The sequence below is a fragment of the Acromyrmex echinatior genome, chromosome 4, assembly GCF_024713525.1.
Source record: "Acromyrmex echinatior isolate Ae372 chromosome 4, ASM2471352v2, whole genome shotgun sequence".
In the NCBI taxonomy this organism is placed as follows: Eukaryota; Metazoa; Arthropoda; class Insecta; order Hymenoptera; family Formicidae; genus Acromyrmex; species Acromyrmex echinatior.
The window spans coordinates 932,388-945,783 of NC_141855.1; the positions used below are offsets into that span (position 1 = coordinate 932,388).

Genomic DNA, 13,396 nt, shown 5'->3' on the forward strand with positions numbered 1-13,396 from the left:
TAAATAAAGTCAATGTGAATAAAACGAAATGATGAGATAGCTTTAAACATTTGTAAAAATTGATGAGATCTCGACGAGAATTTTAAACAATCTCGATCTCGTTATGCTATTATAGATCTCGGTCTCGAATGTTACAAGTGATCTCGGTCTTGAATCTCGTCTCGTACACACAAGGGTTCTAATTTTTATTTCTTATAAAACTGAAGGACTATTAAATAAGAATTTATTATTACTATTCTAATAATATTTTAAATTTTTTTGTTATTAGGTGTTGGAATTAATTCGTAGCGTTTTTTAATGAAAGAATGTTATTTATTTCACATGAGCATTAAAAAATACATTAATGAAAGTACTTCCCATCACTTGTAAAACGCTACGAATTAATTCCAACACCTAATAATATATTATATGTTAATATATTATGTATCCCTATAACTCTTTGTTTCTAAAATTTTGATTTTCATTTTTTTATAATGATTTTATAATTAAAACAAATTAAAACAATTAAAAATTTGTCGTTTTTAGGCGAGGGCCGTAAGAGGAATCAGATCTCTGTAGGTTCTTCTAGCGAAGTGCAGCTGCCGGGTAAGGTGTCTGACGCTGATATCAAATCTCTAAATGCGTCCATCACGGCACCCAGTGGTCTGGAGGAGCCGTGTTTCCTAAAGAAGATGCCGGGAAGCGGTAACATGTGTGTGTCGTTTACGCCGCGTGAAGCAGGCGAGCATACCGTGAGCGTGAAGAGAATGGGCAAGCACATACCGAATTCCCCCTTCAAGATCGACGTGAAAGATCGCGAGGTCGGTGACGCAAAGAAAGTTAAAGTTTCCGGTCCCGGTCTGAAGGAGGGTAAGACCCATGTGGAGAACAAATTTTCAATTGATACGAGGAATGCTGGTTTTGGTGGTCTCTCCCTTTCGATGGAAGGCCCGAGCAAAGCCGAGATCCAATGCAAGGACAACGAGGACGGCACTCTTAACATCTCTTACAAGCCCACCGAGCCCGGTTATTACATCATGAATTTGAAGTTTGCGGACCACCACGTCGAGGGCTCGCCATTCACCGTCAAAGTTAGCGGAGAGGGTAGCAACCGACAGAGAGAGAAGATTCAAAGACAGCGAGAGGCTGTGCCAATTACCGAGGTCGGCAATCAATGTAAATTGACCTTCAAGATGCCTGGTATCACGTCCTTTGATCTCGCCGCCACTGTCACGTCACCTGGCGGTGTCACTGAAGATGCCGAAATCAAGGAGGCCGAGGATGGCATCTACGCGGTAGCATTCGTGCCTAAGGAGTTGGGCGTGCACACGGTATCCGTGCGTTACAAGTCCATGCACATCCCTGGCTCGCCTTTCCAGTTCACTGTAGGTCCGCTTAGGGACGGTGGTGCGCACAGAGTTCACGCGGGTGGACCCGGTCTAGAAAGGGGAGAGCAAGGCGAGCCATGCGAATTCAACATCTGGACCAGGGAAGCGGGCGCGGGTACTCTTGCCGTCTCCGTCGAGGGGCCTAGCAAGGCACAAATAGATTTCAAGGATCGCAAGGACGGCAGTTGTTATGTTAGCTACGTCGTTAGTGAACCCGGTAAGTTATGAGTGTGTTATCCTTTTGTTTATACGCGGTGGTCATCGTCATTGGCGGATTCAGAAATTTGTCGAGGAAGTGATCATTGATTCGCTGCAAGCGAAAATTTTTTAAGGTCAAATATAAAAAGTTCAATATGGGAGCTATATTTGATATATGGGATGCAGTTTAACACTGAATTCGAACGGCATTGGTGATCAAAGGTGTCTTAATCATCAAGTGGGGCCATTTTCGGCTCCTTAAAAATCGCGGTGAAAAATCGCGCATGTGGGATTGAACCCAAATTTACAGATCGCGAGTCATTCGCACCGAGCAGGCCATTCAATGCCTCAAATTATTACATTGAAAAAAATATTATTTAAATGTATAATTAATAAAACATTTCATTTAGAATTACATTAATACAAAAAAAGAATAATATAATAGGATCTATGATTTCTATATTTAGAAGTTTCTTAAATTAAAAAATACTTCTGGATCTAAAGAAGGCCATGGTCCTTGTGCCTCTCCTCCGTAGATCCGCTAATGGTCATTGCAAAATTCTATGAAAAGTGAAGCAATATTTGTGTTTAAAGTCGTTGCACGCGCGAGTTATACGTTTTCAACTTAATTCGTAACTGTAACATTTACGAATTACCAATCCATCATTTGAAGTATTCATAAAATGTTACAATATAGTGATAAAGATGGACTTTTGCCAATCTATTCCTAACTAATAGTATGAGTCTAGAAGACAATTTGCGCCTTGAAAAGATGGTAATATCGATTACTAAGTATTTATAAATTTATTCATTAAATAAATTCTTTTAAACGACATTTATGTATACTTTGCACTTTGATAGATTATTCGTCGCACCTAATCGATTGCGTACTGTCAGCCGAATGACTCACGAGCGTTCCAAAATTATCCACACGAATTTTATGGATCGCCGACGATATCCACACGAACTAAACCACTCATGACTGGTGTTGGATTTAATCATGTAAATTTAATCACGCGGTAATTAAATTATACTTAAAGATTTCCTAAAATATAAAACGAAATATTACTCTACTTACGAAAATTCTATAACTAAAAAAAATATAATGCTACCGATTTCCAAACTTTTTTGGGATTCGATATCTTTTTTTAGCTATCTTTTTTCTGACAATTATTCTACGATTGTTTCATGATTGCATAGTATTTTTAATCTTAAACAATTAATAATATTTTTTAAATATTTTTAAATAATTTGATATATAAAACATTTTGTCAAAGTATTTATTTTATACCAAGGCCATAAATGATTTGATAAAGTAGACAATGTAGCTTCCGTCTTTAGTCTTAAATATCTGCATTGTAGTCACTGATTTTTACAAATTTTTAACAAATTTTAATTCATCTAAGTATAGTTATTATTGTAAATTTTCTGTTAATATTGAAATACCATGTATTCACACGCGGTCGGGTTTACATGTGCACCATAACTACGAACGTAGATCAACGTTGGTCATCCAAAGTGTTAATGAATCTGACTCGACTGCTCGTTGATCCATCATCGTCCATAATGTCTCTCTACCCCTCTCTTCTGTTCTGTTGATTGTCCATCTCTCTCTCTCTCTCTCTCTCTCCCTCTCCCTCCCTTCCCCTCCCACCCTCTCCCCTTCTCTCTCTTTCTCGATTCCCGAAATATCACCGTCTATATTTGTTAAGGTGAATCCATATTTTGGCCCCGCAGTTGGCCACTACGTGGCTGGACGCGGATTAACACGCGATGGTTATATTTGGACCCCGTGGGAGCAGATTTTGACGCGGTGGGGAGACCGACGGGGGTACGGGGGCGCGAGCAAAACAGAAACACGGGGGTGTGGGGAACGAGGGGGGAGAAAGCTCGCCGACGAATCGAGATCACGATCGACCTGAGGAAAAGTAGTGGTACGCGACCAACCTTCGGTTACAGCTGCGATCGTTCGTCTCTTTTTTTTTCTTTTCCACTCTTTTACTTCCTCTTCGTTCCTTTTCTTTTTTCTCTTGCGCTTTCCATTCTCCCTTCTCGATCGAATCCTTCCAACTACTCCTGATTTCCTCTTCGTTTGTTTCACCCGCCAAGAACCTCCACGTGTTTCCTTCACGTTGGACTTTCATTTTCGAAATCCGTGACGTAGTCCGGGGTCGATGGCTACCTTCACAGCCACCACGCAGATCGTCCTGACCGGAAACGAGTCGCAGGAGTCTCAGCAAGGCGATGGTTAGTTCGATTCTTGGGCGGATATTTCCCTGAACTTTTCCTGATTTGATGGATATAAAACACAGTTCGCTTTGAACGTTCCGTGATTTATTTAGCCACCGCGTTTTATTTGGAAATAATGAACATGACTACTTTGTAGATATCCTCAATTTCCACGTATTAATAATTATTGAAGTAACAGTCTACTATAAGTAACAGTCTCTATATATTTTAATTATTTTTTCTTTACTATATTATATTATATAAAATATTCCAAAACAAAAACTATTATTCCTTTAAAAGTTAATTTTTATTTAAATAATGCCCGTTTCTACCAGTGATGAAGATTAACTTTAATCTCGGTTCAACTTGCTCTTCATCATTTTTTAATTCTTAGAACTAGAAAAAAAAATGAAAAGTTAATTAAGATTAAAATTTATATTAATTGAGCATTAAATAAACAAACAAAAAATATAAATCAGAATTATGCGTTATACTTTCTTGAAAAACGTTGGGGACTATGTGCTTACTGTTTAAAAAGTCTCATACTAGCAATTTTATATTAATCTACTAATTTATTAAAATGTGCATTGCTTCTTTTCAGGCGAATATAGGGTGGGAATCAAGTTCAACGATCAGCACATCCCTGACTCGCCGCACAAGGTTTACATTTCACCAGCGATGGGCGACGCACACAAACTCGAGGTCGCGCAGTTTCCCGAAAGTGGAGTGCAGCCCGACAAGCCATGCACCTTCCTGGTGCGCAAGAACGGCGCCAAGGGTGAACTGGACGGGAAGGTAAAATCCCTTTCCTCGCTGGTAACGAGGACAGTCCTTCGAGGGGCTGTGACATTCGCGAGTTTAACTCACCGCGATACACATCCTTGCGAAAGAGAGGAGAAACGCCGTAAATAACTCGTGCGCTTGTGAAATAGTCGTCACTACATCAGACCGCGTAGGTGGGATCGCGAACGTATTTTTACTGGTCGCCATATGCACATAGCTGAATGAGTCACATGGAGGATTTCGACACAAAGTGATAGTGTTTCCGTCATCCTCGTAAGAGTACCTCTTGGTGGTCGCTCGCTTGAAAGTCGTGTTTCATTTTCTTCAACTCGGCTTTTTGCGACTCAACGATTCACTAGAAAAACACTGAGTCATATGATGTCATATAATATATTAGGTGTTGGAATTAATTCGTAGCGTTTTTAATGAAAGAATGTTATTTATTTCACATGAGCATTAAAAAATACATTAATGAAAGTACTTCCCATCACTTGTAAAACGCTACGAATTAATTCCAACACCTAATACTTAATCTTTGGACACGAAGTATCATAAAATTTTTAGATTATATAGAAAGAAATTAAATGCTTTGAAGTATGCAATAAATGAGAAAAGATTTTGTATTTATAATATGAAATATCGAGAAAAGATTTTGTATTTATAAACAACGCACAATTCAATACTAGAATTGTGCCATTGTGACTTCGCTAATCATTTAATTTTTTTCGTACGTTATTCGTAAGAAAGTTTACTAAAGATTCTCAAAAACAAACTTTAATATATTTTAATAAATTTCATATGAAGATAAATTTTTGAAAAACTTAAACCTTTTTCCATTAGTGACTATAAGACGGATATTTACTCGTATTTTGTACTTTAAACAGAACGCTTTAGATTACTTTAAATAAAGTTTAGAACTTAGGTGTAATTTTTATAACTATAGTTAAGGGTTAAAAGTTGATCTTCTGAGTCGCATTAATTATTCGTTATCCTTCCAGCTTGTATCACCAAGCGGCACCCAGGACGACTGCTTCATCCAGAGTATTGATGCGGACACATACTCGGTAAGATTCATGCCGACGGAGAACGGCATCCATCAAATCCACCTCAAGTTCAACGGAGTGCATATATCGGGTAGTCCCTATCGTGTCAAAGTTGGTAAAGTGGACGCTGATCCAGCGGCGTTGCACGCCTATGGCAACGGTCTAAAGGAGATCAAGACCGGTCAGAAAACCGATTTCATCATCGACACCTGCAATGCGGGCAGCGGAGCGCTGGGAGTTACTGTGGATGGACCCAGCAAGGTCGCTATGGACTGTACCGAAGTCGAGGAGGGTTACAAGGTCAGGTACACGCCTTTGGTACCAGGCGATTATTATATCAGCATCAAGTACAACGGCTATCACATCGTCGGTTCACCATACAAGGTTCCTTGCACAGGTGCGTATTCTTATGTACTTGCAATAACGTATGCATAATTTATAACTTATTCTAACATTCCAAGCCTATGGACACAATTTATAAATTATTGTATTTTTAAAATGTTAGAATAATTTATAAATTATGCAACAAAACTTAATAGAAAGAGCGGCATTGGAAAAAATAAATACTGTCTCTTCCAGGCGCGGATTTGGCGGAGAGAGGCGCGCAAGAGACAAGCTCGATCGTTGTAGAGACCGTGCAAAAGATATCGAAAAGCAAGCAAACTGGACCGATATTGCCATTGTTTAAGTCTGATGCGGGCAAGGTGACGAGTAAAGGCATGGGCCTCAAGAAAGCTTACTTAGGAAAACAAAATCAATTCACTGTGCATGCGGGAGACGCTGGTATGTAATCTTGTTTGTTATCGATTCATAAAAATATATAAAAATATATTTCTCACAATTAAGCTTCGTTAACTTATTGATTACATTTCACTCTAAATTCTTTAGAGTGAAATCTTATATTTTAAAGAATGAAAATTGAGCTAGTCTTGGAAAAGAGTGGTTCAGTTTTCAATCTTCAAAAGTAAGATTTCACTCTTTAGAATGACATTTAGTCTAAAAGTTTTAGAGAGTGTATCGTTTATATATTTTAATGAGTAAATCCAGATGATATTTTAAGCAATGTACAACTAGCATGAGAATTAATTAACTTTTCGAGTAATTACTTGAAATTGCTAATCAGTGTCGTAATTGCAGGTAATAATATTCTCTACGTGGGCGTGTACGGGCCCAAAGGACCATGTGAGGAAGTCTTCGTAAAGCACACAGGTCGGAACAATTACAACGTGAGTTATCTGGTGCGCGAGCGAGGCGAGTACATCGTGATCGTCAAGTGGGGCGACGATCACATCCCCGGTTCACCTTATAAGGTCGAGGTTTAAGCCGAACCAGCATCCAGACATAACGCATCTGCAACCGCAACGACGGTCAATAAAATAGAGTCATGCGTCATTTCGTTGTAAATTGCATGGGTCTTCGAGTTCATATTCATCTTCGCCGAGTACAGAAACGAATTAAGTGCCAATTTAGATTCTCGAACGTAAATTTGTAATTTAACATTAACTATTGTTAAAAGATACATCTAAAACGATCCGGCCTACGTTGAAACGACGCACGTTATCTCGATTTCTAGAATACCAATCGTACACACAAGACAATTATGACGCTCTGATGATAAAATTGCGATATGACTTCTCGCCAACATAATTCATTCGTTCATTCTTTCAAAGTCTTGGGGATAATTTTGACATCTTAGAATTGACGATTTTTGCTGAATTCGAAACAGAGTAGAATCGCAATTAGAAGTTAAAATGACGGAGGAACATGTAGGTCAATTACTGTTTGTTCAAAAACACCAATTGTGCCTTTGATTCGATATAATACATACAGAGATATATTATTCGACAGAATCACACACATGCAGTACCATATACAAAGACATATGCAAAGACGCTTCATGTCGCACCCAAGTCAAATCTTGATTATGTTATATATTATTCATTATTGAGGAAACAATGGAACGATCTCTCATCGATTTTAATGAGTTTTATTATATAACAGCTAAAAATAAGACACATATATTTTTATATGTTCTTTTTGCATGTATGTGTGTGTGTGTGTGTGTGTGTGTGTGTGTGTGTGTGTGTGTGTGTGTGTGTGTGTTTAAAAGTTAAAACCGTTCACGAGTCAACCTTAATTTATAATAATGGGAGAGAAGAGGGAATATACTCAAAAAATTTTTTTTTTCAACAAATACATAATTGCGAAAGCGTAAAATATCGTAACATTTTTCTCCTAAAAGATTTTTTTTTCATATATTATACAATTTTAATCGATATTTGATTAAAATTAAAATATATAGGGTTTGATTATCTTAATCTTGTAAATGTATAAGAAAGCATCTACAGATAAAAAGATACATGTCTTATTTTTTGCTGTTCTGCAATTCTTCAAAATAAAAATCAATGAAGGACAGTTTGGACCGTTTCTTTGTAAGTATAGATTAAATATACTGCAACTGATTATTATTATAATAATATAGAAGTTAAATAAATAATATATTTATTATATGGACTTTTTGTTTATACCATCGTATCCTTTTGCAACTCTCTCTACGAAATAACAAGTGTGCGATATGTAATATTTTTCTAATAAGTAAAGCATTGAGAAAAAGGGTATCATATATTATAGCTCGAGGAGTATAGATAAAAAAAAAGTACATTTTAGAGGAAGCAAAAATTTGTAACACAAATTAATTTTTAAAGTTTATTTCAAAAAAGACAATCCTGTTTCACTACATTAATTGCGAAGTAGTTAATATAAAAAAATTAAAAAGCGTAATGCTAATTACATTAATTCAACTTTGTGATATACGTCAGTTCAGTTTAATATTATTTTTAAAAATTAATACAAATAAAAAATAATTTTAATAACAAATTAATTGGAAGAAGTATGATAATATTTATTATTTAAGTTATTGTTGTCAAAATTTTTTAATTTTATATTTGGTACATATTTATTCTACAAACAATACATTTTATATAATTTCAAGTTCAATTTTTTATAAGGATTGTTTTATAAAATCAGCAGACTGCTCTTTATTATATTGTACAGTTCCTCTCATTAATATTGCATTACTCCAAGTCTTTCTCACGCATTTAAGCTACTTTGCACTTTCTGTCTTTTGTCTTCGTTACTTATTGAATTGATTGCGTGTCAAGATAACAAGATGAAATGAATGTAACCAGATAAGAATAATTGCCAATTTAATCGTCACGTTTTCAGCGAGTGATTTATATCGCACGTTTACAAAAAAATAAATAAAAGAAGCGCCCTTTCCATTTGTACTATGACAGCGGATATGCAATAGTCAGCGATTATTTTGAAAATTAATTGCTGAAGGTTTCACGGCAATTTTTATTGAATGCATTTGCATACAACAGGAAACGCACCGTAGATAACTAGTTGTCTCGTTTTGCGTCACACCTGTAGCTGAATAATGCTATGTCGTATTCGTAACAACATTAATTTATCATTTACCTGCTGTTTGTATCGGTAAGTAATTGTATACACTTTCTTATCTATCTTTGAAAAGTTCCCTCGAGTCTGTCGTGTAATCTTAATAAAGTTTGCTCAAATCTTGATCAAAATATAATTAAACTGCTATTATCGTTGCATAAGAAACGATATTAAATAATGCAATTATACTTTTCGAAGTAAATGCGAAATTTTGACGTAATCATATTTAACAAATTATTATACAAATCATGAAATTTTTTCATTTATCTGTAAGTGTGGAGCAAAAACAGTTTTTCTAATATTTAGCAATTTAGATATAATTTGATATAATTTAGATATAATTTATATCTTTTTGCAATATTTATTTATTTCTATTCATTTTATTATTAAACATATATTTTACATGAATATACATATATAAAGATTCAAAATTTGTCATAATACATTAATAATTGTTCATTAAATACATCTGCATATTCTTTCATTTATAAAAACATTTAATTTTAAATATGCACATTTTTTTCTTTCCTATATAATTCTGGCATAAAATTTTCTTTAAATTATTGTCGTAGTTTTGAAACTAATAGCAAAATTTTATTATAAAAATTATAAATATCATTTATAAAAATAATCAATATGAAAGATATTGATTTTTCAAGATTTGAAAAGATTGAAAACAAATTAAAACATAAACAATTTAATCTTCAACATTAGATCTCTCTCTTCTTTTATTATTAACTATATAATATTAATTAGTATATTTTTTTATTCATGTATAATATATCTGTTACTCATCTATATCTGTTAACTCAGGCAGCTGTCGTCTCACAATCTATCTTTTATCGCCTCCAATTAATCTTACACAAGCAGAAATCGAATTTGGCAAACCTTCGCGACTCGTGTGTGAAAATATTCGGTCCGCTGCACATTTCTGGCTCTCAATTTGTGTGCGCGTGTTCTTACTCTCTCGGGAGAGAGATAGAGAGCGGCTCAAAAAAAGCAGAGCGATTGGAAGGGAGAGAGACGTTAGGGGGATCGGAGGGGATGAAAGGTATGAGAGCGACGAGGAAGAACGACGCGTGGAAGACGTTGTGAGGATTGCGCACCTGGATCTCTCTCACTCAGCCTTCGCGGCGACGCCCGCGAAGGTGTCGCAGGACAAGGGACCCGAGTGGGAACGGAAGGACCTCTCAGACGCGGCCTGTCCCCCCTTTGGTGAAAGGGGGCGGCAACACGCGATGCGAATCGAGTTCGCAGGCGTCGGGAACGTGTGGCCGACTTGCGCCGTGTGCGAGCACCCGTCATCCCTTCCGCTCGCGGGGTTCGTCGAGCGAGAAACACGCCCCGCCGCGACGGCGTACAGCCTCCTCCGGGGCCGACGAAATCGCGGATCGTCCCAGATGCTCGCGAGCGGCTGCCACGTGTGGTCGTGTGGCCTTCGAGTTTCTCGCTGGTGTGTTTTTCACCACGTTAGAGATCTTCAAGTATAAACAGATTGGACACCATACGTTTGCTCTATCATATTTTTCAGGATCTGCTTAAGATAGGATGGGAGATAGATTATGCATAAAACTGGGAGCACATACTTTTGCACAACACATGTGCGTAAAACGTAAGAAAATGAACTAATTAAAATTCTTCATTTCTTTTCTTTCCACGAAATAAAGAACTCTGATCGGAGTTCTTTTCATGTCCTATGCGTTATGCAAGAGTGTACTATATGTTCCTCGGTTAAGATATCCACGCATCTCGTTCTATCTTAAATCGTGAAAATGTGGTGGACTAATCAGAAGTTGTGTAAACGTTGAAATTTACAGTCCGCCACAAACTAATTAGAAGTTGTCCAATTTTTTACTTGAAGAACTCTAGTCTCTTATTGAGACTATACTACTAACTACTAGTCTACGTTACAATTGTGATCACAATTCGACGATCGGTTTAAATTGCGCCATCCACTTTTCAGATCATAAATTGCAAAAAACTGAGTCCATTATCGAGGATTAAATTGTTTCTGTTAATCTCGTTCAAATATTTTGAAATATTAAGAAATCAATTTTTCATATTGATGATTATTTTTGTAAATGTTAGTTACAATTTTTATAACCAATTTTTGCCATTAATTTCAAAGACTCGAAGCATTTCAATGATTCGAAGCTTTTAAAATGTAAAAATTATGGTTTACTTGATGCTTTGAAGCATTCTTTTAATTGGTTAATTAGTAAAATTCTTTTTTCTGATCAATTAAATGCGTCGAAATATTTGTAGCATCAGTTGGCTGCATTCAAAGTCTGATGACACATCGAGCAAATGTACAATTATTGCCCAATTATCGTAAAAAATCCAATTGTGTAACTGTGAATTTTTGCTATCAAATTGCGATTATATCAAGAGATAGACTTTTAAAATTATAATAAAATGTGTAAATATTATATACCTTTAAAATTAAAAAGCGTTACAGGCAAATAATGTCGTGTGAGATTTGTTTGTCAGTCGACAAAATTCTGCTATGCGAATATGAATCATTTCAAAGACTTAACTTTAAAATAAAACGACAAGATTTGAAATTCTCTATTGTCTCTTAAATTCTTCATTCAAGAATTAGTCTCTATAAAATGTTAATTATTGAGGGGTGCGATGGTAGAAGACTATCAAAGTATCATTTAAGAAAAGATTAAGATTAAGACTTAAAATAAACCTGTAGATTTTATTTCTGCTTGATATTGACCTCGACTTTTGCATCTTTTAAAAAAATGAAAAACTCGCTACAATTACAATATATATATAAAGATACAAATAAATTTATAAATTCATAGGCGTATCAAGGAACATAATTCTCTATAACGGATATCGTTGAAAAATCTAAAATCTCGATCTTTCACCATTCCACGTGCAATCTTCTAAACATCTTTTGGAGCTATGTCTGCATCATGCATGCGTCTCTTAGCCGTTGTTATTAAGATCGCCTACGTTTATCCTCGCATTCTCCCATAGGTCTATATCTATGATATTACCCTCTTCCGTCCGCAACAAAGTATCACCGACAGTTCGACGGTAATGCCGAGCGTTTCCATTTTCTATGCAGCACGATGTTATAGAGTTCAATGATTCGGAAAGAGTGAGGAAGAGAGACAGGAAAGGGGAGGGAGAGAGAGGCGTCTTTCGCGGTGTTCCGCGGGATTGACTACGGACAGACGAGCTCGGGGCGAGCTTCTCGTGCGTGAACTCGCGCGTAAGTAGGAAAATGCGTCGCGAACGCGATGGAAAGCACGATGGAGATAGAGGCGGAGCTTTCACCGCCTCCACCTACGAGCCCACCTTTCGCGGGAGGTATGTCGCCCAGCTGGGTTTCCCGGACCTTTTCCACAACCTCCTGCTCCTCTCTCTCTCTCTCTCTCTCTCTCTCTCTCTCTCTCTCTCTGTCTTTTTTTTCATTCCCACCACCATGGTCCACCTCCACCTCGGGGAACGGCCCTGACATTTTCCTTCATCGACTGCCTCTTACCAGGGATGGTGAATCCGCTCCAGCCAGCCGGGTTTCTGCAGTCTACCTTCTTTAGAACGTGCTTATAGCTATATGGAGGTATAAGCTGGGAATGGCTGGTAAAAATTAAATAGAAAATGTAGTCGTTAAATTGAAATAGTAAATTAAACGAATGTGATTAGATTAATTTTGAAATAATACTGAAATTGGAAAAAGAATTGGAATGAGGTTGGAGAACGTTAAGATCATATTTTGGAACAGCGATAAAAACGCAATGTATCTGGCAGGATTATTAGTATGTAACAAATAATGTTGTAGAGATTATTCACGCGTGATTCAACTTGCGAAACATGCAATCGCTGTTGTTCGTGCAATAAATTAAAAGTAAAGGGCTCCCATGATAATAAAAGAATTGTTACTCTGAAAAAAAATTTGTCACAGCAGCTGGAAGATTATATCATTCTATTATACGAAATTTTTTAAATCTAATTTAATCTAATTTTAATCTAATATTGTTGAAAGATTGATAGCAAAATTTTTTATATTTTGACGAGATAAGATTTGATGAACTTCTAATAGCTGTAACGTCCATCGTGATCATTGATTGAGTTCTACAGTCGAGTCTGTAAATAATACAATGTAACTCCTTCGTCCACTTTCTCCTTCGATTACAACACTGCCATTTATTTAATATGTAACCATCTCGTACGAAGTAAGTGAGGACTCCATAGGCACTCTTTTTGCTGCGTAAGAGTTCGTATACCGAGCCACCATCTTGCCATGCGACCCCATTCCGCTCTTGCACCTCAAAGTGCATCCCGCCTGCGCCCAGCAGA

General features: G+C 36.6%; 1 protein-coding gene across 7 annotated transcripts in view; it reads left to right on the forward strand.

Moving 5' to 3' along the window:
* cher (filamin A protein cher) overlaps positions 1–8,128 on the forward strand; it is a 55,555-nt gene extending 47,427 nt beyond the window's left edge. For all 7 annotated transcript variants that reach the window (XM_087405973.1, XM_011058576.2, XM_087405974.1 and 4 more), the window contains 5 exons: positions 526–1,584; positions 4,396–4,589; positions 5,576–6,017; positions 6,200–6,403; positions 6,758–8,128. In XM_087405973.1, the coding sequence (XP_087262099.1) occupies positions 526–1,584; positions 4,396–4,589; positions 5,576–6,017; positions 6,200–6,403; positions 6,758–6,942 (2,084 nt within the window). In that variant the 3' untranslated portion in view covers positions 6,943–8,128. The remainder of the gene's footprint in view (positions 1–525; positions 1,585–4,395; positions 4,590–5,575; positions 6,018–6,199; positions 6,404–6,757) is intronic.
* Positions 8,129–13,396: the final 5,268 nt, after the last annotated feature.